This window comes from Apostichopus japonicus, chromosome 12 (genome assembly GCF_037975245.1).
Source record: "Apostichopus japonicus isolate 1M-3 chromosome 12, ASM3797524v1, whole genome shotgun sequence".
Taxonomy (NCBI): domain Eukaryota; kingdom Metazoa; phylum Echinodermata; class Holothuroidea; order Aspidochirotida; family Stichopodidae; genus Apostichopus; species Apostichopus japonicus.
The window spans coordinates 28,708,874-28,731,084 of NC_092572.1; the positions used below are offsets into that span (position 1 = coordinate 28,708,874).

Sequence of the window (22,211 nt, forward strand, 5' to 3'; positions counted from 1 at the left end):
ACACGGAGTGTTCAAGAATCTATTGATACCACTGTTCCAGTTCACAGTTTCCTCAAAATACCTACGTTCTGTGGATATATGTTCTGTTAAAGGAATCTATTACTGCCGTCTAATTTCACAGTTTCCTCAAATACCTACGTTCTGTGGAAATATGTTCTGTTAAAGGAATCTATTACTGCTGTCCAATTTCACAGTTTCCTCAAATACCTACGTTCTGTGGAAATATCTTCTGTAAAAAGAATCTATTACTACCGTCCAATTTCAAAGTTTCCTCAAATACCTACGTTCTGTGGATATATGTTCTGTTAAAGGAATCTATTACTGCCGTCTAATTTCACAGTTTCCTCAAAAACCTACATTCTGTGGATATATGTTCTGTTAAAGGAATCTATTACTGCCGTCTAATTTCACAGTCTCCTCTAATACCTACGTTCTGTGGAAATATGTTCTGTTAAAGGAATCTATTACTGCTGTCCAATTTCACAGTTTCCTCAAATACCTACATTCTGTGGAAATATGTTCTGTTAAAGGAATCTATTACTACTGTATAATGTCACAGTTTCCTCAAATACCTACGTTCTGTGGATATCTGCACCCAGGTCTGCCATGAGCTGTACAACTTTCAGGTGTCCGGAGTAGGTAGCGTGGAAAAGAGCCGTCCAACCTCGTTCATTTGGAATGTCTAATTTTGCCCCATTCTGGACAGATAAAACAGGAAAAACAATCAGCTTGTAACCCCTTTAAAGCATGTCTTTCACATGTTTTGACCACAAGACCTCCAACAACCAAGACCTCCATCGCCACCATCATTTCTCATCAATAATAGTTGCCAGACCAAATTCAGCACAAGAATAGGCCTAGCATAGACCTTTGACAAACCCCCGAATAGTTACTGGTTTGGGGATTTACGAGCAACGATATTTACCTGTCTGCCTCTGCGAATCATCCGCTTTGAAAACACTTCTGTGATAGAATTTTGGATTCCACACATCCACAACACATGGATGCTTTTAATTTATCATATTCTTCAAGTGAAAATGAAACATTGTGTTGCCTCTGTTCAACGCATCTCCTAACGATTGAAATTGATACTTTTGTTAAAACTAATATATATATATCTATTATACTCTGGTTCACTTAAAAGAAGCGAAAGTAACACTGCTACTTATTTAAGTCCTTCTATCAATTAGGTGTCTATGGTTGTTCTAACACTTAACTTTTACTTCATGTGGCACACTGATATCCATACTAAAGTTTTAATAACAAGTTGTTCCGTGTCTCTTATAGAAGTAAAAATAATCATCTTCAGTAAGAAACTACAGTATACTGTATATGACAAAGGAGATACTTTAATGACGGTGTTCCCCCTTGATGGACCCCTCTGGCACATGCCTAACAAACTCTCCCTAAGTGTGTAAATCATGCATGTTTTACAGGTACTTTCACCCTTTGTTGATTCTTGGATGTTTAGATTCCTTCTGCATACAGAGAGAATAAGCACTGTGTATATTAATGTCTGTGTAAAAGTAAAAGTTGGCCTGACGTTTCGATCCTAGCAGGATCTTCTTCAGAGGCTAAATGACAAGTAACGGTAACAGAAGGGACAAAAACATGCACAGAATACAGACAGGTTAATTAGCATGGTGAACACAAAGAGATAGATGTAAGGGGATTAGTAGACAAGGGATGGAGAGGAGAAAGATTATATATATTAATTCCTATTAGGATTCATCTCTCCTTATGTTAGTGTGGGCTGCATATTCCAAAAGCTAAATCACATCTGGATATTTACAAGCTATAAGCTTACCTGTCTCCTCACAACCTACATAGCACACAGATCCGATGGAAAAACAACGTCCACACAAAAAACACGTTGAGGCACTTCTGGTGGTACAGTAGAATGTAGTGGTATCGTAGAACCAGAGTGCTAATGTTGTGGGTATACAGGTAAGCGAGACGAAGTACATGATGCTTTCCTATACCTATTATTGCTATGTCTTCTAATCTTTGTTTCACATGAACTTTGACATCAGTGCCAACAAACCCTCTACATTCATGAATACCCTAGTGTTCTTTTCCCTTTACTTGCCTGGTGTAGGAAGTAAGCCACACTCTCATTGCCGCAGCTTGCCGCAAGCATCAGTGGTGTTGTGCCAGACTCCGTTCCTATGTTAACGTCCACCTTAGTGTCCAGGAGTAGGTTTACTATGTTGTCGTGTCCAATGTAGCTGGCATACATCAAAGGTGTCCACTCCCCTCTGTTCTTTCTGTTTGGGTCAGTGTCTGGCCTGAAAGGAAACGGACAAACCTCAGAGATGTAACCCAATTGGAGGTGGGACCTTGGTGTGAAGAGGTGGCTCCTGAGAGGAAGGGAGTGGAGGTTGGGTGGGGGAGAGACCTGTATGTAGCTTGGGTGGGAAAAGTGAAGAACATTCACAGCTCAGGAAATGTAAGCTTACATGCACAAGCACAGATCAAGAAATGTAAGACTACAGGAGATTTCTGCCAGCTTCCGCTACCATGAGTAAAACTGATAGAAGACAAAGAATGGATTTGGTTTATTACCTTGCAAGCAGCTCTTTCACAAAGTCATAATCACCCAGAGAAGCTGCTGTGTGCAAGTCTAATGGAATGGGGTCAAAGGTCACATCATCATGGAGTGATTCATTCCAGCCAATCCACATTGAGAGGCTCTTATCCAGGAAGTCTGACTCACTGCTGGCTTCATCACTGACGGTATCCAGAGGTTGCTCCATCCCCCAGACCACTCTTTGGTAACCTACTTGACAGATTTTCCCATGAGAACATCAGCCTGCAAATGGGAAATGTACAAGAACATTGGTGAAATATGAAACTTTCACAATTGTAGAGACTGTGTAATTAATCTCCCACCTATGATGCACACTGATATGCATGTATATAAATTTAAATCGTAATGAGTTGGAAAATCCAGAACTGTTAAAAGCCTTCCAGCCTCCACCAGGATTCGAATCCGGGCCTCCAGCTTTATATGCAGACACCCTAACCACCAGGCTATGGATGCTGATTGAGTGTCCAGAGGTTCAAAACTGGTAAGGAAGGTCTAAAATCCACTGTAGGCGTTTGTCACCTGTATCGAACATTACTAGTTCTGCTTTGGTGACATATACCTTACTCTAGAGATCAAACATGATGCTAACCAACTCGAAATCATTTGTGATTCCTAAAGCCGGATCTCGAAAGAGATACTTTGAACAGACTTTGTTAAATGAAATGGAGTAAATGACAAAGGCAAATGAATAAAATTACAATCGTAGTGAGTTGGAAAATCCAGAACAGTGAAGAAACTTCTTATATAACTAATTGAAATTGTAGTGAGTTGAAAATATATATTGCATAGTACAGTCTCTTCAAAAGAGCCTACTACCAGCTTCTATATTCCTTCTCTCCTTTTCCAGTTGACACTCTAAAGGATGCATTTCCTTTTCCTTATTCTTAGCAAGAGTTCACCAAACTAAACGTCATCATAGGCACCTCTTCTTTATAAACTTTGAAATAATCACTGATGTGTATTACTACAAATGAAAGCATCAGTTTGAGGTTTGATGGGGTAGGGAAAGATGCATAAAGCTGGAATTACTTACAGTAGCAACATGGTCTACTCATTAGGAAGAGAATACATTTTATTGCCCATTTAACTCGAGGTGCATTGTGTAATGACAATGACAAAGGGGCTCAATGGGTGGGGGGGGGCATCATGTCAGGACAAGCACAATGGAAGTCAATGGGGGCATTTTGGAAGGACAATGCCAATGGGAGACAATAGGTGGGGAGATGAAGGACATGGTAGGGGATAGCTGAGAAGGTAACAGACATGCTGTGGTCTGTTGTAAAAAATGCCTGAACTGGCCACCATTAGGACAATTCCATTTGCGAGCTAGTCTTGGGTTTTGTGTAATGGTCCAAAACTGTCTGCCATAAATGGTTAGTTACAGCTGCAAAGTTCTACAGAACCCATATACTGAGATGGACTCTTACTCCATTCAGACGGAGGCAAATCACCAAACAACAAAACAATTTAGTTTCTTGAATCACAATTTATTAACAGCAGGCACTTTAATAAAAGATTAAATGGACAAAGTATTATCTACAGTACAAAGAATAAGACAAGAGGTGAGTTTCCCATAAGAAAGAGATTTGATAAAGTGAAAGAGAAAATGAAAACGGAGAAAATTTGATTTGAAAAACAAACGGTACATTTCTGTTTCTGTTCTTTTCTTTGAGAATGGAAAGGTAAAAAGAGACATCTTTACAGGAGTAGATGTAAACACTTCACTTCTACAATATGGTTTACTTTGTTACTTTTGAATAACTTGAATGCCTCCAATTGGAGAACACTCTGGGTTTACAAACATGGCTTTTAAAAAAAAAAACAGCTGGAAATGTGACAGATCAAAATGTGAGAACACAATAGACAGACAAAATTAACCCACTCGAACGTTAGTTCAAACATTCCAAAATATTTTTACTACGTGATAAGAGTTTTATGGGATTAAATCGACTGCAATTGTGCTTTGTTCATTTTACCTGTCTTCAACTCTTTTTGTCAGCGTCTGAGACGAACAAAGGATAGATTGACAGATGGTTTACATCGAAAATAGAATGATTTCTTTTCATAAAGTTGTGACAAATATTCCTGGATTGAATTTGAAGAATTTTTTTCAAAAGAAGATGCGGATATTGATCCATTTCAGGATAATGAATGGTCCTTGTTTAGTTTTAAATCAAATATTTAAATGAGCTAGGCTAGATATCATTTTGTACAAAATCATATTAATAGAGATGATATATAATTGATAATTTTTTACAGCAGAAATTATGCGGCATTGAAATAAAATAGTTTTGTGAAATACTTTTTGAAATTCAATACTCACTGACAATCATTAAACTTTTTCATATTTTGCCTTCTTCTACATAGATGTTGTTTTCATGATTCATGTGAACCCAAAAGATCCATCTATTTACTTCCTCTTTGACCATATTTTGTCAAGAAACTACAGTTATTTTGATCTACTGTCATCTTGATTTGAATAGTAATCTGTCCATTCGGTAAATCTGTCGACACGCAACAACGTGAGAACTGCTTGATTAGGTGGCAGTAGAAGACATTAACAAACTAGATCCCTGGTGACCATTTTTTGGATGTCTAGCATATTTAGGGGTAATACTGACCAATGACCATTGCATTGTTATGCTGAACCTTTAAAGATTATTGGCATTCAATAATCTCGAATGGGCTAATAAATTAACTCAATGATGGTTAAAAAATTAATACCCATTTGAAATCCTGAGATAGGCATGTGCGTTGAGATTGCCTAACATTTTGGGTTATTTGGACACAAAAGTTTGGGCAGAAATGTTTGTGTGTGCAGGGTGAGGATTAAATAATTTGTCAGATCGACTGTCTTTAAAATCCACTATGAAATGATTACATCTGTTATTCTGAAATTTTCTTGTTAATTACTGTAATTCTAGGCAATGATTTTGAGAATGAGAACTAGCAATAACTAGAAATAAAAAATAAAAATATTCAAAAAATGACTTAATATACTGGTTGGTGATAAAGCAGAAATAAATAATAAAAAATTAAAAAAAACAGTCACCAAACTCTAGATGCCATGGTAACAAGCTCCAAGATGCCAAATGAAAAATAGGAATAAATACTATTTATCAGGAAGAAGGAAAACAATACTGCATGATTAGTGAAAAACTTCTATACAAAAACAATATTAATACTGTGTCTGAACATAACTTATGATCAAAGGAAAAGTTGAGTTTAATCTTACCTTTTTTTCTCTTTTTTTTTTTATTGTGCTAACTTTCTCTCTTAAATATTTACATCTTGTAATAGGAAAATGAATATTCATTCAAGGTTATTCTGATGAATGTGACTTGACCCAAACACGATATATCCTGAACGATATGAACTTTGTAATAATATTTTTTTAAGAATCTGCGATCACTGCCGGTGAAAATTTTGTCATGCTGTGCTTCCATAGATATACACTGTAGGGAATAATTCAGTGTTTAAATCTTGAGTAGCAAAATGATAAATCAACCACATAATGCAACATTTTTGAAACAAAATGGTTAATTAACAAATTATAATGTCAACATTTCAACAGTTTGCAGCAAAATAATGATTTACACAAAATTGCAGAAAAAGATCCTAACAATTGGACAGCAACTTAATAAAAAAATAAAAAAACATAAAAGTTCCTTCCTTAAATTTAACTGTACTTTTTTGAGCTTGTTTGAAATTTTGTTATTTATGTACTTCCTTTCAAAAGAATAAGATATTAAATTGCTTCTTTTTTTTAAAGAGGTAGAGATGCCGAAACTCTGTAAACTCTAGTAAATTTTGACATGAAAGCGACCATCAATTTAACTGAAATGGCGGGGGTAATCAAAGTAGTGAAATTTGAATCAAGTATGTAATGTCACTTGGAATCCTTCCGTTAGAATATGTTACAAGCAGTAATGGAAATTAAAACTTACTTTAATATAAAATATCCACACAGTATGAATGATTGCGTGATTTGTACACATAACTGTCGAAAAAATATGTGCAGTGCAATGTCATCCTAAAAGACATTTTAAAATAGTCAATACTATGCAGTGAATTGTCATAAATGAAATATTTATTAGATTAAATGCTTAATAACATTAAAAAAATAAAAAAGCAAAAAGGAAAAAAGTAAGAGGGTAAAAAATAAAAAAGTTTAAATGTTTAGTACTACCCAAAGTTATACAAAGTACTCGCTGCAGCATAAAAGTACATGGAAGTGTATGAAATCAGCGTATGCGGGCCACATTGGTAGGCTATATGGTTAGGACTTAAAAAATTGTACTAGATAACAAAATGCCCCCCTCACCCTCTTCATCCACTACTTACTAAAAGAAATTCTCTAAAATAATACTGAAACACTGGCTGATGAAAATACTTTTTCACTTGTGCCCTCTCCCCTACCCATCCTCAACCCATGCCCACTCCCCCAACCCCAAAGTAAAGCATTTGGTCACTAACAGTTTAACGGTTAAGTTTTGGATATCGTGCCAAATGTAATGATCACTGATACAAACCTTCCGAAGCCAAAGTGTTAAACTTATTATTGAAAAATCACAACAAAAAAAATTCCCTGTTGTGGGGGGCAGGGTGGGGGAGGGGGGAGTATGTACTGTAAGAATGAGTAATATTCAAAACAGTTTCCATCAACGATTTTCACATCTGAAATAAAAGGTCCTTATGAATGTCCTTCTGAGTATTTTTGTTTTGTTGGGTGGGTTGGGGATGGGGGGATGGGGGGAGGGGTTTGAATGGGCAGAATTGACATCTTTTATTGAATGATTTGTGTTTGTTTTCACCTTACCCATCACATACTCCTCCACCTCCCCCCCCAGGTCCGCCCTGCCACCCCTCCCACCCCTCCTTTTCTGCTAGTTGTATTATCAATTGATACTGAGTCATATTAGTGATCAATACTCTTTAAGAATTCGAACACAAAGAGAATGCATAAAATTTATCTTTTGATTCATTTACATATTATGATGGAACAAGACAAATGGTGAATACTCACTTTAATACATTGCTTTGGCACTTTGCACTTAAAACCTATACAATTACTGTACACAACATCATAACAAAATGTAGTGCAGTATACAGTGTCCAGAACAACAGATATTGTCATGCTTTTTCAAAGTGTATGTACAAGAAAATCCTGTGTTTTTTCTTCTTGTTGTTTTCATTCTGTTCCATCTGCTTTGTTTTGGCTTTTTTTTGGGGGGGGGGGTGGTGGGGTGGGGTGTGGGAAGGTTGGTTCGATTTTTCACAACACCAACAATTTAGAGCTGTAGCAGGCTCAGAAACAAACAACAATCATAAATTTGAAGTTTTCCTACTCAAAGCCTGACGGAAGTTAGCCATATCAATTTACAGTAACTTCACACACTTAAATCTACAGTATCTTACAGACAATGATGACAGAACCATTCGACAGAATGAATTTCTCTTTCGCTCATATCATGTATGTCTGCAATATCAGTGCATCCCTTATGGAACCAGCGAGGGCACCATTCGCAACCCACCCAGTCGTCATCATCGTCACGGTAACACTGCTCGCAGATGTCGCAGATATTTTCGTCTACCAGGGTCCAGTCGTCTTCCTGGCCCTTCCCTTTTGTCTGTCCTGTAGGATCTTCTTCATAATAACTTTTTTTCTTCCCACTCTTTTTCATAAACTTCAATTTGATCTTCTTTTCCATTGGCCTGGTGTCTGTTTCCTCTGTTCTCTCAGCTTCCACCTGGTTGCTGGTCCCTTCTCCATCCTCATTACTGGCAATTAGTACCCCTTCTAGTGCACCTGAAGCTTCTGCTGCACTTGGTGGTTGCTCTCGAACTTCAACTTCTATTGGCAAGTCTCCATCTTTTGAGAGACGTGTCACTTCTCCATCCGTGGCAGGTCTTTCCCCTTCACTGACATCTACGTCATCACCCAACTCCATCACTACATCTCCTGTGTGCTGTTCCTCCCAGGTCTCATTCACCATTGCCAATGCCTCTTTCATGTTGCTTAACAACTCAGCCTCTTCCCCATCAGGTAATAATTCATCTGTTGCCAAGGAGGTTGGTAGCACTTCCATTTGCTCTAGACTAGGCATTTCTAAACTTTCTGGAGTTTCTGATGTACTGGGTGGACTTGGAAATTTCAAACTATCATCCAATCCCAACTGTACCAGAGTGTTCGCTATCACCGGACTTCCATCTGGTGGTTTGCTGAGTGCTGGCCCATCTTCTGATCTATCTGGAGGTTTGCTGAGAGCTGGCCCCTCTTCTGATCTATCTGGAAGTTTGCTGAGAGCTGGCCCCTTTTCTAATGCTGCCTCAATACCCTGTTCCTCTTCATCCATCACCTCAGTAGCAACACTTTGCTGTTGATCTCTCCCTACACTGGTAACTGTTGCATGGACAACTCTCGCATCATTCTTTCCTGATGCTGTCTTTTCTGCTCTTTCTGGTAAATCAGCCATCAATTTTCTACAGACTGGTCGTTTCACTCGACTTTTCTGCTTTGCGTCCTCCAATCTCTTTGCCCTTTCTTTCTGCAGCCTTACTTTCTCCACTTTCCTGGCCTCTCTGATAACCTTTTTCTCCCGTCTGGTCCTTTCGAGTTCTGCCTTCGCAGATAGCTTGTCTTCCAAATACTGCCGGTACTTCTTTCCTGAGATGGCTTTTGGTAGCTGTTTGGTGGCTTTGGCAGGACGGCGTGATTCTGGAGCCTTTGGGTACCGTAAATATTTGTCTAAAGACGGACTCACATAAGCAGAGGTTAGTACTGGTCGTCTAGTCGGAGAAGATGGAATGGCGGGAACTGCTGCTGGTGGAACCGTTTCAGAATCTTTGTTGGCTTCTTGGAGTTTCAATTTTTTCCAAGTATTGAACAACTCGTCCGTCTCGATATCAAATCCCTCACGCAACCGTCGCTCAAACACCCATATTTTCTCTGGGGTGAAGGTGCCTTCGAGTGCTTTCCGGGCCATAGTAGCTGCCACATTATTTACTACCTGGACTGGAACACGTACCCTATTGTCAGGCTGTTGGTGGGGAGAGGTAGCTTCTTCAGAAAATTCACCTATTGGAGACAAGATTGGCATATCATAATCAGAGATGCGAGCTATCTCTTGTGAGCGGAAAATTTCGGACGGTGCCACTTTGGCTTTGTCAAATTCTTTAGTGAAAGGATACAACCCTGCAGCTCGGAACCCATTGGCAGCAATCTTGGGCACTGCACTTTGCCTCCAAGCTTTGTAGAATATGCAAGCAAATGTTTGTTTCGTCACATTTTGTCCAGGGTTATCAATTTGCCATTGCTGGACTTCCTTCTTCCAGTATGTCTTGACACTCTTGAAGAGACTGAGGTCGCACGGCTGCAGGATGTGGGATGCATGAGCCGGAAAGCAGAATAGAATCACTTTGTTCTCTGAACAGAAATTTGCAGTCTCCAGGTTGATGTGGCTCCTGTGTCCATCCATGAAGAGAATCACAGGAAATTTGATATTAGCTTGCTTTAACACCGGCACAAAGTGGTTTGCAATCCATTCATAGAAAACTTCTTGGTCAATCCATCCCGATTCACTTCTTCCGAGAAACCAGTTGTCAGGAGCTCCTCTCAGGGGATTGTACTTGAAACGTTGGCCAGGGAAAATTAGCATTGGAGGCACATACATTCCTGCTGCGTTCATGCAAGCCAGGACCGTTATCTGACTCTTATCAGAGTTTGTCAGCTGGTACACTGTTTTACATCCTGTAGGTGCCAAGACTTTCATTGTTTTGCCATTCAGAGGGAAGCCACTTTCGTCGCAGTTGAACATACGGGATGGATCATCCATTATATCAAGGCCACCTTCTTCCTCCGTGAGATAATTCTCCAACTCTACATACCAAGCCTCCAGTTTTTGTACTGTCAGCATAGCCCTCTCTTTTCCCAATGATTCTCCGAGGCGCTCACTAAGCCCAGGGTGTCTTCTTTTAAATCTGCGAAACCAGTCATTTCCTGGGGTGTTATTTGTGAATGGATTTTGCCTGCCGTCTTCATCCAGTATTTTCTTTACCATCATTCTTAGCTGTTGCCTTGTCTGGCCATATCCAATCCTGGACATATTCTTCAACCACTCTGCAAGTTTTTTCTCTTCCGCTGTTGTGAGGACGGGACTGGGACCTTGGGTAGTAAACAGAGGAGACCTACCACTGAGTTTGTCTATGAGGGTAGTTCGTGGTATACCATAGTCTAACGATGCTCTACGCATGCTACATTCTTTGTTCCTCACTTTCAGTACGGCGGCCTCTAAACTCTCCCAGCTGTAAGCTCTGTATTTCCCTCTGCTTCTTGGCATCTGAGAAGGGAATGAAGAACAAGATGCTTAGGTGTTACAAATTAACCAGAAAGAGGAGCGTTTAGTGAAAGGTACCAAGAATCACTTATCATGTTGACAAAGTTTAACTCTGTTTAGTGTCATAGTTTAACCAAACAGCCAGTTGGGTTTGTGATTCCTTGGGATACAATGTACTAAAAATTCAAAATAACTATCTGACTTAGGTAGAGCAAGTGAGTTAAATTTGTACAAGAATTAAGTGAGAGTAAGAAAAGATTAGCAATATACAGTTTTTTTTGTTGTTGCACTCCCTTGTGGGCATCAACCAATTCAATCCCTGGTACGGATTTTACAGTAAAGAGTTTTATTTCAAAATGTTTCAATAGCCAGTAAGAACAATCTTCCTATGTGAAATATAGATAAAGTAAAAGTCATGTAGTACTAATCACAGAGAAAATGGCCAATGTTGAACCACTTTGAGATAACTTGTTGACCCCTTGAGGCAAATTTATGCCCATTTGAGATATCCTGTTGACCCCCTAAATAGCTCAGAAGGTGAAAAGTGATAGTTTGACTGCAGGTTTAAAGCAACACTCTCAAAGCAGATTTCATTTCCTGGAAGATTGTATGTTTTGTGCAACTCCTCCAGAGACCCTTAATTCACAAAACTAAAATGAATTTGACCATTTTTTAGCCCAATTTATGGTTTTTGAGCTAAAATTTTAACCCCTACCAAAAAAAATGGTCCCAAAAACATTTAGTGCACACAAACTGGCTCAAAAATATATTTGCCCCCAAAAAATTGAGTCCCAAGAAATGGTGGCAGAAAAAAATATTGGGCTTCACAATTCCAGGCCTAAAGAATGTGTCCCAACATGCATTTGAGGTGGAAATGAAATTTGTGCCCACCCTGTCCAAAAATGAACGGATTTCTGTTTGGCCCACATTGTACCAATCAATGTAGGCCTGCCTAATTGTTGTACATACTATATGTACATGTAGTTACACCACCATACCAAGTATAAACTCAATCAGACTATACAGCTGCAGAGATATTGACCTTTAACAATTTTCTGTTAAGCCCAGCCCACTCACTAAATATTCATGAGATGGAAACCAAAGCTAATAGGGCACATCTACTTATCATGGGGTACCAAGTACAGTAGGATGTGATTCAACTTGTGTTTCTTGAGATATCATGTTTACAAGAAGTTCTCGACAATTTCCCATTAAGCCCCACCGCTCATGAATATTAACGAGGTAGAAACTACAGTACTGTTGCAAAGAACATACATACTTACTATGTAGTTACATCACCATACAGTACCAAGAATGAACTAAATCGGACATATGATTGCAGAGATATTGACATTTTACAAATTTTCTGTTAAGTCCCCTCATTAATATTCAAGATATGGAAACGAAAACAGAAGGGCCCATCTACACATAATGGTGCATGTACCTACCATGTGTGAGATTGACTCAACTTGTGGTTGTTGGCATATCATGTTTACAAGCTGTTTTCCACAATTTTCAAGCCCCATCCACTCATGAATATTAATGAGGTAGTTGTTGTTGCAATGAACTTGTACTATACTTGTACTTACATCACTATACCAAGTACGAACTTATTCGAACACAAGGTTTAGCTGGATATTACCATGATAACAATTTTACATTAAGGTACGCCCATTAATATGCATGATGATCTCATAACTAGTAAGTAATTTTGGGCTCTTCTTTTTGATGTGCCACATAAGATCAACGTGTTTGCATACAGATAAGGTTTAGAGACCACCTTACTTTTGTAATTTAACCTGTAGGTCAATGACAGTTATGTTTAGAATACCACCAGACCATACAAACATACTCTTGTGTGACTTTATTTAACCGTGATTTTATTGGTTAATGAACTCTTCACTTCAACAACAATGGAAACCATAGTAGTACGGTAAATTCTCCCCCTCAACTTGCAATAAGTGCACAGATACTATATTATGTACAGTGAATCAACATGCATCATCAATTTTACAAGAGAGCTACTTGAAATTCTCAAGTTCTACACTAGAAAGATATTATATCACAGTGTTTTCACAATCAGTTTTCTAAAACTGTGGGCTCTACGATATTCCGAAATCTTGTGGAAAGACGATATTTTTCCTTGAAATTAAATGTGCCATTTTCTAACGTTTCACTCATGATCCTGAAACATGAGGGTAAGTTATAGTACACTGGAAGGACACACAGTAACAAGTAAAACTGATGAAAATAATTACTACTTAAACCATTAAAAGACCTTAATAATTAAGGCTATTAACTGGATAAATGCAAGTACAGTTCACCATTGGCTAGTATACTTCATAGAAGAAAGAAGGAAACAACCCTTTTAGTTGTACGGTGAGTGGAAAGGGAAACTTGATTTTAGCAAGTACTCGATCAGATGTTTAAGCACGAGTTAACACTGAATTATTGTGGAAGTTTAGGCCTGGTTCTTTTCATCACAAATGATACTGTAAATATATCATACTGTTGTATGAGCATTTCCAGAGTACAGTGAAGTCCAACTGTCAGTATGGTACATACAGTACAGTATACAGTGTGGTATCGTAATCATCAAAACGGTTTCAAATTCAATGAATTTAAAATGAAAATAAACTTTACCAAGTTAATACAGATTGGTTTACAATAATGGATCTGAACCAAATTTTGACTTTTGCAACAGTCTATCTAATACTGTAGTATAGATCTACTGTATATTCTTGAACTTCTAATTGCACCACAAAAATGCACCAAATATTTAACTGATTGCAGTTAATCGCTGTGCGATGTGCTCAGTCAGCCTAAATTATCCAATTAATAAACACCCATTAATATGCAAATTTATGGTAAGTGTACCTTATGCAGTACAATCCTTTCCTATGAAATACTTTTAATTTACTGACATTAATTTCAGAAAATAATAAAAGCAAAAACAAACGAAACAGCTGTTGTACGAAAGTTTGCAACCTAGGTTAAGAATTTTAAAATCCATTTATCACTGAGTAGAGTGATCAGGCTCAGAGAATGCACACTCTGACATAGTGATCAATTAACTAATTAAAAGTGTGTAAGTTTCGAATGGATATATTATCAGTTTCCTTATAACGATTCAACTTTAACACAGGTCTGACAGTAATTTAAAGTATCATGCCACAGTAAAATTGTGAAATATTTTCAAAAGTGACTTCCCTTGGGGTTCTAACCCCCCCCCCCCCATGATTGTGAAACTGAATATAATTGGATAAATGTCATTTTTGAGGCTGGAAGTTAGCCCTGGAAGTCAGTTTGAGTTAGCTATGCTCAGCTGTAGCCACATACACATGGATGCATGTGGGAGAATTCAAATATATATCTGATAACTTGGGTCAGTCCAAGTGTTAGCAGAGTCTATGTAATTTGTATCATTGCATGTTTTACCATTTCAAAGACCAGTTTCCAAATGAGAAAGCAATACATTACTCATAGGTTCTTCTGTGTTAACATTAAGGTACTAACTACTGTAGGCTTATAACATAACACTATACTTCTGTGTTAATATTAAGGTACTGTACCTACAGTACTACATGAAGGCTTATAACATAATACTGTACTTATGTTTTAATATTAAGGAACCTATTACATGAAGGCTTATAACATAATACTGTGCCTATGTGTTAATATTAAGCAACCTTCTACAGGAAGGCTTATAACGTAATACTGTGCCTATGTGTTAATATTAAGGAACCTGCTACATGAAAGCGTATAACATAATACTGTGCCTATGTGTTAATATTAAGGAACCTGCTACATGAAAGCGTATAACATAATACTGTGCCTATGTGTTAATATTAAGGAACCTACTACATGAAGGCTTATATCATAATACTATAATTCTGTGTTAACATCTCACCAAACTCTCACCAAGATAAATGAAATAAGCACTTGCATTTACTTCAGAGGTTTCCCAATGAAGCTATAAGGTTAGTGCATGTAACTACAAAACTTGGCCCACCTATGTAATTATCAAATGTTTCAAAAGCAAAAACCTTTTAGGAAAACATATCGTACACTAGTCTTACAATGAAAGACATCAAAGGTTGCACTATTTACCCACAGTGCTACTTAAATAAAGAATAAAAAACTGTTAGTGAACTGCCCTTTCTCGAAGTCTGCATAAAAAGCCTATGTAGAGTAGGTAACGATATAAAGTGATTTGAATCATAAGACCCTCTAACTTTGACATATAAACCTACAGTACAGTACAGTATTACTGTACTTGAACTATTCAACTCACCTTGCTGGAAATTTTCTGGGAATTGAAGAAACGTCTTGTCAGGTCGGCAAAGGAATAGTGCTGCAGTTGTACTTCCTTGATGGCCCCCCTGTGATTGCCATGTGCAGGTACTGTACAGGTTCTGCAACTGCTCCACTTAAGTAACAGGCAGTGTGCACACAGCTGGATGTTTAAACCAGTAAACACTCACCAAAATTGTATGGTTTGCTCAACCAAAATTCAAGAAAACAATGTCGTGTGTTCGATCCAAAAGGGCTTGTCAGCTTTCGCTTTGTTTCAACGTAGTGTTGAAAGTAAAAGTACAGGTTGAATATCAGTCATGTTTTTATGATTATCCAAAACAAGTTGAAAGCTGAGTTAGTTGTAAAACCTGAAACATTATAATTGAAAGTCCACTTAACGGATCCATAACAATTTAGCTCTGTCCAAGCTGATTTAAAAAATTCCCACGAGATGAACGAAAAAAAAAAGAAGAGCATCAGAGCGACTTAAAAGTTCTCATTGTTTATGTAAATTACATTTCATAGGATGCCAGCTACTGTACATGAAGAAGTACAAAGCAGACCTTTTAGCCTACCTATCTTTGTTTGCCAGATTTAACAACTTTAGTTCTTACTGAACATTAACAAATCATCAAAAGTGAAGTACTGTACTTTACTGAACTTTGCATACTGCTGTAATACTGTAGATGGATTTATAGTGTCAAGTGCATTTTTTCAAAAGGATCTGTCTATGGCTCAACAACCTGAAAATAAAAATTCAACTAGTCTCACACTACAATTAAAGTTGAACTGCAGTGAATAATTATCCACAGCTGCTGTCAATAGTAACCAAACTCACTGTTTTACAAAGTGCAAGCACCACCCATCATTATGCTTAAATTTACCTGCAATTCAAAATCTCTGAGTAAAACTAGTTAAACAAAGTATAGATCTCCATAAGAACCTCAACAGATGACATGAGAACAGTGTACCCATCTTGCATGCACAGTATGGCACCAACAATACACATGTATACAGAGTTTAACAATGAATAAATACAAATTTGAATCCGTGTACGGCACATTGGTGAACATTAGATAATCATTATCCATGGCTGCTATAGTGATTTGCATGATGTCAAAATAACATCTTTGGGCAAGTTATTATTAAAAGGAACCTGACAAATTAAATGGATTAAAATGTAAGATGAAAATGAGTACTAGCGAAATATAGCGTTGTGCGGTAGTCGGATTTCACACAACCGGTAGTGTTGCAACATGAATACCGGTATCCTAACTACAACCGGTATTTTCCTTAACTTTCATCTATGGTTGAAAGCACTTAGTTACGAGACTGTCAATATCATAAATTCAATATGCATAGCCTAAGATAACTAGAAATGACATCGTGGAACCCCCCGCATTAATAAACGAATCCAATTCATTACAGCATCAAATCTCAAGTACCGTACTGCACTGTGTACCAGTACCGTACCCTAGGCTATAATAATATATTGTCCCGTGCGAAGATGGATTTAAACTGGGTATACTCCCTTCAGTTTTGGCTCAAAATTTATTAAATCGTTATATTTATTATAACAAAATGTGGTGAAATGCATAAGGGTAAGATTTTGTACATGGGAACCTTCACAATCATCGTTTGAAGGAAGAATAAATCATGAAAATTTCAGAATAACTTTGAGGTCCCGTAACATGCTGAGCGCAAGTAACGTTCGATATTTGGTGTAGCCTAGGTCCAAATTACTACGTGAAAAGTTGATTCGTTAATATATAGGTCTAGGCCAGTGCTTAAATTGATCAGATATTATTCAAACTAAGAACACAGAAACCAGAAATAAACGTGTTTTCATTTCTTTATTTCAAATAGTAACACGTAGATATTTTTATTATGTCCGGGATTCCCGGGAATGATACCGAAACAAATGTAATAACCGGTTGTTTCCCAATACCGGTAGTAGTTACACATTGCACTGTGATCGGGATAAGTGAATACCGGGATCGGGATTCCGGGATTCACTTGACTACCGGGATCCCGCACAACGCTAGCGAAATATCATTCATTTAGCCAGAAAAGCGCATAATAAACGCCAAGTATATATATTTTGTGATATAAAGTGAATATTTATTTTGATTGGAATACAGTATCTGCAAAATAAATTATTAGGAAAGAAATGTCTTCGTTTTTCCTTTCATGCTTAGCATATTTAGATATCAACATAAAACTTTGGCCACTGGTCATCCTTTAAAGAATGATTCTTAAACATCAAATTAATTTTGACCAAAAAAAACACACTGATATCAGCCCTGGTTAGAAAATACATGCATTTTAAGTTATAAGAAATTACCTTTTAAAGAACTAGGATTCATCAACTAAAATGACTGCATTATACAATACATTGTCTTCTACACAGATCATTAGTTCTCAGAGATCAGAACTGACAAAACTGAAAGGAAAAACACTTAAGAGACACTTATAGGCCTTAAATAACATGATTACAATACAAGTGCTACTAATAAGTCAAGCACAAATGGCATTGAATGTTAACCTATGTGCTCAGATGTTGTTTACAAGATGATCTTGCTAATTATGAACCTGTTTGGGTTGAGTTTATCATAGAATTTATTAAAAAAAGGATTAGCATTGAAACTAAGGTCTGCAATGAGTAGACCAAGTAATCATCTAATTAGCCTTAAAGGACTGTTCCAGAGCTGAAACATATTCAAAGGTGGATATCTGAAAAACCCATAATAGCCATGTCAACACTCACATTGTTCTCTCTTTTTTCTCTTGGAAAATGACATAATTATAACTACTACTACTCTCCATGTCATCCTTGAAGTGTGCCTACAGTATGAAGAACTTCCTATATATGAAAAACATTACCAGATGAAAACTTTGCAACTTGCGTTACTGTTCCAAATGGTCACATCCTAAACTTCTGTACCACAACCCTCTACGATTGATTTAAGCAGAACAATTGGCTGTCAAAGCAGCACAAATGAACTTGACTGAAAGGAGAGTCAGAACTAACTATTGTTTCATCGCTAATCAGCAATTCATATGTGACAAAGATTCGATAGTGAAAATATCACTGCTCAGGTGACTTAAAATAGCTTTGAGCAAGTCTGACACGTGTAACAGTGATAAACACCATGTGTTTTCACAATTAAACAAAGTTTAACTTTCCTTTAAGGCTAATTTGATGATTACTGTACTTGGTCTATTCAGTGCAGGCCTAATAGTTTCAATGTTATTGTTTGATGTTTGCATTCTTTCCTTTTCTTGAATAAGAGATAATTATTTAAAACATTTAAATAAAAGCAGATTTTGGACTGAACTGTAATAGAAGACTCAAATCTTAATTGCTGCCTTATTGCTAGTGGATTTCAGACCTACAGTACATAATCTCACCTATGTAGAGTAAGTAGATGAAATTGCCATCATCAAACCAAAGTCACTCTTTTTTGCAGACAGGATACATCTTTTAACAGTTGTCTGGTTTTAAGAGACAACTAGATTTCTGATTGGACTACCACAATCAGCTTTGACAGTGTTCAGCCAGTGACTAGTTGTTTACATCAATTGATCAGACTCAGATTGCATTTTAATAAATATCCATTCAATGATAAATTGGTAGCAGCCTCTAACACTGTGAAGATACTGCAATAAAGCAAAAATAGTATTACTAGATATGCTATTCCCACAACTCAAAGGGTAGACCTAGTTGCCCATTGGACAACCATAAATAATTTCTTAACAAGTTGCACTGTCAGACATTTCACATGCAGTAGGACAATGAAGGTAAAGTTTTTATGGTTTTGAAATCTATCAGGAAAAGCATACCCTGCCTTAAAACTTATAATCTAGTTTGTTCAACTGTGGAATATCAAACCTTAAAACTGTACTCAATCTTCTCTTCATCTTCTGGATTGTAATACATACTGTAGCACAGCGGCGTAACGATGAGTCTGGGGGCCCCAGGGTCCAGGGAAGGAAGGGCCCCCCTGGCTGCTGCGGAGAATCAACCGATGTGCGCGCAGCGCACACCACGAGCGCGGAGCGCGAAATCCCAAAGGCGTGGGTCCAGGGCCCGCCTTAGGGCCCTGGAAGCTCTGGGGTTCTACAAGCTCTCTGGTGCAATCTATAAGTCGTATATATATGGAACATTTCGTGGTGATTTTATCGACTGAGATTTTGGGGAAAATCTGCGTTCATAGACACATTTTTGGTCCCCCTTGTCTGTCATACTGAGAACATGAAAAAATTTGTTGCAACTTGCTAGAATTAAAAGGACAAAGAGATTGAAAGGACAATAAGACCAAATGACCAATGTCCAATTAACATAAACATGTATATTTCCACCCGTGGCGTAACTCCTGTGGACAAATGGTATCCGAAAGGCAAGTGCTTGAATTTACTGAGGCATCGGCGATTTGGCCGATAGCTGAGGTCAAAATATGCCAAATTTGTGTCACTTGGCCAGTTATCGGCGCTATTTTGCTATAAAATGTACCAGCGTAGCCTATCAAGTTCCAGTGTGTACCTCAGGCTCTTGAGTCAGTCGTGTGGAAAGAATGATACGAAATTTGCAGTTGCAGGGGCATATGATTTATGACGAACGTATTCACACACAGACAAATATGTCCATTGTCTCGTTTAAAGTTTCTTTTCCAACGAAAACGTGCCGTTTCAAAAAAAAGAAAAAAAAGGGTACCCCTCTTCTAAGTTCTGTACATCAGTGCAGCGGGGCCCCCTTTGATCGGGGGCCCCGGGGTTTGCCCCGTCCCAGCCCATAGGCGTTACGCCGTTGCTGTAGCAACTACTCAAACTTGTCTATTGCAGACTTACCAAAGTGAAATTGTTGAACCAATCTGCAGGCAGCAACACTGCAAGAGTGTGCCTACTCTCGAGACAAAAATTTGAAGTCTATGGAGAAAAAAAAAGATCACAAACTTCAACATGCGCACCTTGTTAAAATATCCTATCAAAATTTGGCCATATGTTATATCAACACTCAAAAGTGAACTTATTCCATGCTTTTGTAGCGAACAAATTTCAGCAAGCCACATGCAGGAAGTCCAAAGAAGTGTTAACTGAAGTCATAAACAACAGAGAATAATTTAGTGTTCAATGTATTACATGGCTCTGAATATTGTCTCTTATACTATATGATGGTTCCTTTTTGCAAAACCTGCTGTACATCTTTACACTGTAGGAATTTATCCACTTTGCATCGCATTTGGCGAAGCGATACTGGATAAAATATGTATACCAATGGTATTTAAAGATCTGCTTTATTGGCTCCAATTATAACACGCTATAGCTAGGAAAGTTTTGTGATTACGTAATGGACCTGCCACTGTCGTAAATCGGCCCCAGGCTTCTCGACAATTGGCCTGCATAGCATCTTAACACCATTAGGCTATTTGTGTCAACACTGTTTGGAAAGATGTTAATGTATACAGTGTAGTTAATCATACAGCGTTCACACAAAGACCCTCATACCAGAAACAATATGTGGCAGGCTTTGCAGACTAATTGGTAAAAAGAGGTCATTTTATGACCAAGGCAGGTCGATTAAGTAATTTTCAAGAAACTTTTCCATGATATGATGCTATAGTTGGGGTCTATACAGCAGACCTTTAAGTATAGTGTCCATGCCTTAAAATGATCTGTACACGGCAAGACAGTCATTTGTAAACATTTATAAAAATGGAACTTATATAATTATTATGCATCCTGATGAAATTTACATTCAACTGAGTGTTAGCCGTCTGTTTGTCATGTTCTCTACAACACTTACTATATAGATCCATTTTGGCATCCTCAACAATGCACAAAGATTAAAATTTTCTCGTCTTGTTTGTTAGAATCACAACTCAGGAATTCTCTTTCTCTCTTTCTACTGGTAAGCTATTTGTTTCTTCATATTAGTCACATAACTGGTACTAATGTCTGCATATCAGTTTCAACTTCAAGCCTACAGTAGCTCATTATTCAATCAATCTATTTTTGGCAACAATTTTGTAGTAAATAATCATGAAAAGTACTTTTTTGACAAAAGTTTGGCCCATTCGCAGAGTTTGATGAAATGAAAAATTTGGACGATAACATCACCTTTGTTTGAACCAAACTCATTAATTGGCCTCATGAACAAGCAGGTGCTTGAACAGCTTTTGGCTCATAACTAAACATTAGGCTGTCTCTTGCCTACATTAATAATAATAATAAATGGTACTTATAAGGCGCCAAATCTTCCGAAGAAATATCTATGAATCGAGGAAAAGCTTGACGGAAAAGATGTGTCTTCAAATTGCTTTTAAAATGAGAAAACGTAGGAATGCTACGAAGGCTATTTGGAAGTGAATTCTAAAAAGCCGGGCAGCAAATTTAAAAGAACCTACACCGGCAGGCTTAAGGTTAGCCCGGTGAATTTTGAGCGTGATGGTTGGTAAGTACGAACACAAAACGGACGAGAGATAAGGTGGAAGAATTCCCTCAAAATAACGGTTTACATACGAAAACAGCCAGTTTATATAGTGGATACGGAATTTGATAGGCAGCCAGTGAGAATGGGTGTAATATGCCTAATGCAATTACTTATGACATTAAGTAATATCTGGCTCCCTCCCTCAAAATTATGTTTCTGTAGCAGCAGTGAAATCTGTTCCAAGGAAACATTCCAAGGCACACTCGTGTCATTAGATCTAAGTCCACCAGTATAAATATTCACTGTGTACACTAGTCTACATTGCTTAATTTGCTTGCCAATTCACTGAAAGATCAATCAATAATTTGCACAGGGTCCTTGTGTAATTGGTACTAGCTTCTGTAAACTGTACGTTAACATTTCTGTCCTCCATTACCTCCACGTTAACCCAATAATATGTGGAGTTTTGACCTAGACTACTTAGTACTTAACAATATCGGCTATTATGTAGTCTAGACTGATTACTTTACAGGCCTAAGCTTAACTGTTGTAAGAAAAC

General features: G+C 37.7%; 2 protein-coding genes across 3 annotated transcripts in view; both read right to left on the reverse strand.

Moving 5' to 3' along the window:
• LOC139977184 (ankyrin repeat and SAM domain-containing protein 3-like) overlaps positions 1-22,211 on the reverse strand; it is a 40,883-nt gene that overhangs the window by 18,177 nt on the left and 495 nt on the right. The window contains exons 2-5 of one of the 2 annotated variants that reach the window (XM_071986422.1): positions 20,071-20,148; positions 2,566-2,812; positions 2,090-2,288; positions 577-698 (exon numbers count right to left, since the gene is read on the reverse strand). In XM_071986422.1, coding sequence (XP_071842523.1) covers positions 577-698; positions 2,090-2,288; positions 2,566-2,756 — 512 coding nt within the window. In that variant the 5' untranslated portion in view covers positions 2,757-2,812; positions 20,071-20,148. The remainder of the gene's footprint in view (positions 1-576; positions 699-2,089; positions 2,289-2,565; positions 2,813-20,070; positions 20,149-22,211) is intronic. The other variant, XM_071986423.1, reaches the window with a different exon arrangement.
• Positions 5,827-17,276, reverse strand: LOC139977183 (uncharacterized). Its single transcript, XM_071986419.1, has 2 exons — positions 15,221-17,276; positions 5,827-10,929 (listed from the first exon to the last, which is right to left on the reverse strand). Exon 2 carries the CDS (start codon positions 10,927-10,929, stop codon positions 8,005-8,007), a length of 2,925 nt encoding a protein of 974 aa, XP_071842520.1. The 5' UTR covers positions 15,221-17,276; the 3' UTR covers positions 5,827-8,004.

Coding starts and splice junctions, on each gene's coding strand:
- LOC139977183 (XM_071986419.1), bottom strand. CDS start 10,929: ATGCCAAGAAGCAGAGGGAAATACAGAGCTTACAGCTGGGAGAGTTTA.